The 6,000-nt window shown below is 47.9% G+C and overlaps 1 protein-coding gene across 2 annotated transcripts in view; it reads right to left on the reverse strand.

Annotated features, from left to right (window-relative positions):
- Positions 1-6,000, reverse strand: part of SH3PXD2A (SH3 and PX domains 2A) — a 235,269-nt gene extending 229,269 nt beyond the window's left edge. For both annotated transcript variants that reach the window (XM_066554682.1, XM_066554681.1), the window contains exon 1: positions 5,929-6,000. In XM_066554682.1, the coding sequence (XP_066410779.1) occupies positions 5,929-6,000 (72 nt within the window). The remainder of the gene's footprint in view (positions 1-5,928) is intronic.

A 6,000-nucleotide genomic window follows, 5' to 3' on the forward strand; every position in this document is an offset into this window, starting at 1 on the left:
AAGTTTCAATAAAGCCTCTCTAAAGGTGTGAACCAAAGCCCAGGAAAGTTACTAGGAGGTTTTTTTCCATCAACTTGACTGTATTTGGCTTTGACACTACCTGATTAAACAGCAGACACCACCAATTTCAAACAGTATGCTACTGTGCTGCTCTCTGCCTTCTCCATGCAATATTTACACAGCACGCTTCAGGCGAGGTGTCTGCTCTGGCTACATGAAAGCCTTCAGCCCCACAATGTCACACAGCACACGGCGCTGCCAGCCCCCCTCGTGGTCCTGCTCTTCCCCATGGTTTCTGGGGACAGTTCCCTTTGCGTGAGCAGGCACAGATTAAGAGGATACAGCATGAAAAAGGAAGACCAAAAAAAAAGAAAACCACTTCACATTAGAAGGTCCAGCTGCTTCCTCCCAAATGACTAAATTAGAGAGCTCGTACGTCACCTCCTGCCTCAGGTAGGGTCACATTGAATCCCTCTTCCTGTTTAATCCATATAAAATGGGAAATGGGTTTTGAGGAAGACAATGATTGAATACAAGAGTAGTATTTTTTCAGACAGTATTTTTTATCAGGTAATTGCAAGACTGCTTTGAAAGCCAAAGTAAATAACATGAAATGCTGCACACACTTCACGGGTGGCTTTGGGTCAACCACTTAACTTCTTGCCTTGTGTTTCCAGTGAGGATACCAGCACATATCCTACCTTGCAGGGACAGGAGGAGGCAATGCCTTGGAGCTGCTCTCTAAGGGCTAGGGGTGTGGGTGAGATGAACAGACAAAGTGCTTCAGGATGCAGGAAGTCTGGGCTCCCTTTCCTATTCCAACAATTGCTTCCTTAGGATGTCTGTACGCCTCTCTCTCTCTCTCTCTCTCTCCATGATTTGGTGTCTCAGTTCCTCTCACTCTTAACTCAAAGCGGTGAGACTGTAGTAATTTTGACTATAACCCATCAAGCTGAATTGCACCAGTGGTCTCCAGCACCCACACACTGAACCCAAGCAGGGCTCTCGTGAAGTCAGAGGCCATTTGCAGCTGCAGCAGCCAACAGCATTTGTGCTGTCTCTTAGGACATCATCTCCCTGGCAACCAAGTCCCAGTGAAAGTCAATAGCAGCATCTTCATCGTTTTTACAATGGAACTTGGAGGCTTAGAATCTGTTGTCCCCAGCTCATGGACTTGCTAAAAGCTTTTCCCTGAACTTTCATTCAGCTGCCCAGCCAGCAGACTCAGCCACAGGGGAGCCAGTGCAGGCAGCCTGCTGGGACACAAAGCCTCCAGATTATTTAATCCTGCCCCTGACCACCACACATCAGGACAACTACCTTGCCTCTCTGCTGATAGATAATCTTTTCCAAAGGCTGGAGACAGCCATTTGCTTTGCAAAATGTTGAAGTTAGATACCACTGTCTCTTGGCTGAATGTTCCCAGCCCACAGCTCTGCTGGAAGAAAGAACTGGGAGTGCTCCTTGATCTGCTGGGCTCCCTGGATGCGTTGAAGCAGCCTCAAGTTGCATGGGACAACTCACTTGATGAGCCAAGCAGGGGGAATTCAGCTCCTTCTCCCAGGGTAGCAATTCCTTCTCCAGGGTATACTAACACAGAAGCAAAGATCCTTGCCACTAAACCATGTCCAGACTCTCCCCATCAGTGCTGGCCACTGTATGAACAGCAGCTTGCAGCAAAGAGAATAAAGCCATGAAGATTCCTGATCATGTTGCAGTTGCTCGGGTCTGAGGAGTAAAGGCAGGAGCAGCTAAGAGACAAGGAGCAGAGCTTGACCCTAGCAGTACAAGATTTTTCTTCAAAGCATGCTGGCATTTTACAACAGGCCATTTGTGACAAGCACACTCATGTTCTCCTGGGAGCAGTGCTGAAACCCTACACAGCAGAACTCGGTCCCTTAAAAGTCAGCAATGCCAGTACCCCGAGGAGGTCAGCAACCACATCCATGCAGCAGGAACGTTCCTACAAGAGATCTCGAGGCATTCAGAGGTGGCATTAGGAAACAACTACCCTGGGGAGGAACTGGGACAGTATACAGGCATCTCAGATGACTGAAATCAGCAGTGCATCTCAGCCTAACTGGAAGGAGGCAGAACAGCCACTTGTAAGCCAAGAGCATTTTACTCTACTTCTGTGCTGGACAAAGCTGAAAAACACACAAAGCCCAGCTGAAACAGGAGTAGAGCAGTGCTGAAAGAGAAAATCTCTACTGATGCATCCATCCCTGCCCTTGGGATAACACAGGCACACTTAAGAGACCTCAGAAACTACCTCAAGCATATAAATGTCTGGTGAGATAATGCACATCAGTAAGTGCTCAGTCCCCAGCAGAAGAGAGGGGGTGGGGGATCCTCTTCATCTGGCTTCTAATGAATGTTTGCCATCACCCAGGTCTGCAAAGCAGTGAACAGGTGAAGGTGCAAACCCAATCTCATCTCCCTGGGAGCGAGATCAAGCACATCTGGTAGGCAGAGGCTCCCTGCAGGGCTGCTAAAGGAGATAGACATTTGGGTATAGGATAAGATATCTGCCCTAAGATAAGCTGGGAGCAGAGAGAGGGGAGGAGTCCTCTTTAACCTCCACGATGGATGGCTGAAGGAGGTAAGCATCAACAGTGGATCCTTTGAAAATACAGAATTTCTGGTTTGGGATCATTTCATGCTTAGTTCAGACAAACACAATTTCGGACCAAAAGCCAGAGAAGCTACCCCATAAACAGATCAAACCTCATCAACTGAGAAAAGAGGGTTTCTGACTATTTAATGCTGAGCAGGGGCTGGAAAAGGGATTTGGATTTTGCTACCAGCTTCTTCTCTTCAGAATGATTAACTGGCACCTTCAACTACTAACTGCACCTACTGCAACTACTAACCCACCCAGCTTCACTGCAGCACTGCTCAGCCAGTGTGTGACCCCCGTTGCATCAGGGGTCTTTCCAACAAACCCAGACTTGACCTTCCTGATATTGTTCTTGTTAAAAGAAAAGGGAAGGGAGAAAGCAAGGAGATTTAACATTTTTTCAAGTATTAGCAAGTGCAAATCAATTTTTAAAAGATCATCAGTATGGAGAAATAAGAAACTAATTTGGAAAGTCAAAAGCTCTAAGAGCAGCAGTAGCTTATCTTGGGGATATACCATACACGAGGCATGTGGTTATTGATCCAACCTTCTGTTTATCCTTTCACATGCTGCCAGCCAGGGCCCCCAGCCAGCCAGGTGGTGTTGTGCAACCCAGTTGCAGAGAAGGATGCAGAGGGAAGCACTGCAGACTCCTTCCCCAGTAAGGATTTCCCAGAAGAGGGTAGAGAGCTGACTGGGTTCCTATCAAGTAGCATTGGAGCCAAGATTTTAATCTATTCCCATAGGCAGAGCCCCATTGAACTTCCAGTGAGGTATTAAACTCTCCAGAAGTTCACACACACGGGATCATAGCAGAGGATATGTAAAACTGTCTTCTTTCTTTAGCTTTCTTTATTCAAAGCCACAAAAGCTGTGCTCATGTCATGAAAGACACCTGCTCCAGGCAATGACTCCTGGCAACTAAGCCAAGCAGTGCAGGGGCTTATGTGCTACTCACATTTAGCCCTCTCCACGTGCTCACAATGCCTAAGGTGTGCCTTCATCTCTCCAGGTTCCACTATGGTCCTGAAAGATCACAATTAAAAGGAGAGAGAGTCATGTTAAAACAACTGCAACACTTGGGTCACCATCCACCAGAGAAACACATCATTAATCTGATGCCAAGGCACGTTTGCATGGCCTGAAGGCTTGGCATGATGACATTTATGGATGCTGGAGATAGAAAAGCTTTTTGATATTTCAAAGCCACATAGAGCAAAGAACATAAAGCTTTGCACTCTCCAAACTATCCACAGGCAATGGAGAGAGCTAAATCCTAAGTGATGCTTATATTAACCTTAAAAGAAAATACTTGTTTCATGTTAGAAAAAGAGCACAGAACCAAAGCAACAGCAACCAATGGGTCAGACCCAGGAAATTAAATTCTTTGAAAGCATGGGTCCACACTCAGTGAGAGATGACAGAGTGACCCCATTGTACTGAACACTGTACAGCCACAGATGGAAACCAAGTGGGACAAAAGGCAGACACACCATTCATCACCCAAACAAACCTTTTAGTTTGTGGGGTTTGGGCTGAGAACTGGGCACACAGCGGTGTGGAACTATTGTACAGAAGAGCATATCAGTTAAGGTGTACAGTGAGAAGGGTGATGGCAAAGAAACAACTTTGCCACTAGAAGCACTGAAGAGATCTTGGGATAGTCTAGGTTGCTGTTTATTAAAATGCAATGACAACGATTATCAAGGAAAAATATGTATTTTACAGGTAAACACAGGAAATATTTTCTTTCAAATCCTGTAAACACAGGGTTTAAATCCTTGTTTTCTGGTCATTTTCCAGCAAACAAGAAATGAACAGTGTCAATTTCTCTTAGCAATCCAAGAGACTGGAAGATACTGTTACCAGTTCTTTTGTATATTTTGGTGCCTGGCAGATATACTTTTCTGACGCTGAACTGCCACCACCTTTCATGTGAGATAACACCCTGCAGCTGTGTCAGACACAGTCCAAAGCAGAGTCTGCAAAAACCAAAGAAGCCTTTCCCACCTCTCCCACCCGGAAGCAGAGAGTGCATAACAGACTGAACACACAGGTCCAGCTGCAACCTGAGAGGACATAAGACCTAAAACTTCCAGTTTATGAATTGGTCACAAGATGCTTAATTCCATGGTAGATGAGAGCTTCAGCTTTACAGGAGTGCATCTCCCAGCAACATAGTGCCCTCTAGCCTTAAAAGGGATTATGGTTTAAGCCTCAGAGGAAAAACCTCAGTGATATGCAACACTAATATAAAGGTTTATGTCCAATCTTTGGCCTTATCTTTTCAACAATCCATTCAGCTGCTGATCAGCTCTGGAGAAATCTGGCAGACACACAATGCCAGGAAGCACAGTATACTCAGAGCAATTTCACACCAGATGCAATACTCCCTCAGGCTTTTCCTTAGCAAAGCTGGAAGGTTTACCATCTCTATAGACAAAATCCAACTTTCTGTGTTTTAAAATACATGTTGTATCTTGAGAAACAGTTAAAGGTTTTGGTGCAACTAAAACCCAGAAACAGTGAGACAGAGAGAAGCAAAGATACTTCACTACTAATATGGAGAGAGAAAAGCTACTGACTGTATGCTGCAAACTCCTTCAGGCAAAGACACCTCCACATGACAGGCTGCAACACAGGAGTCTGGGAAAATTGTTAAAAACTCTCCTCTAATGCTGTGCTATTGGCAGTAAGGTGTGAAAGGAAGAAGGTGAAAGAGAGATAAAAGAGATCCAAATGCTGAGTCTGCCTTGGGAAGCATGCAGACAGACTGTCCCCTCAAAAAAGGTCTGAATGTAACTTAGGGGTGAGAACGAGCGAAGATGCGCTCAGCACCGCCGGCTGCCCGACCCCGCCGCAGCCGAACCTCGCTCCGCTCCCCACCGCGCACCCCGGCCAGGACGGGCACAGCCTGGGGATCCGGGAGACCTGCCCCATCCTGCCCTGGGACTGGTGAGGAGGAAGAGAAGGAAACTTCAGGATGGTAACGTTGAAACGAGCCAAGAACCAAACGGGGTAAAAAAGCGGGTGAGGAAGAGGAGCCGCACCTCCAGACCAGGAGGACGCGGGCGCCTCACCTGGGGCCGGCGTCTCGCCCACATGAGGCGAGGGACGGCTCCGGGCACCGCTCCGGGCACGGCTTTGGGCACCACTCCGGGCACCGGACTCCGCTCCGGGCACGGCTGCAGACACCGCTCCGGGCACCGCTCCGGGCTCTGCTCCGGGCACCGCCACCGCTCCGCGCCCGGCCCGTCCCCCCTCACACGTGCGCCCCCCGCGCCCCGCCGGGCCCCGCCGGCACTCACGTAGTGTTTCGAGGGGTTCCTCCGCTTCTCCACGTCCACCACGTTGGCGTCCAGCACGCTGTAGGACAGCAT

This window comes from Molothrus aeneus, chromosome 8 (genome assembly GCF_037042795.1).
Source record: "Molothrus aeneus isolate 106 chromosome 8, BPBGC_Maene_1.0, whole genome shotgun sequence".
Classification (NCBI taxonomy): Eukaryota; Metazoa; Chordata; class Aves; order Passeriformes; family Icteridae; genus Molothrus; species Molothrus aeneus.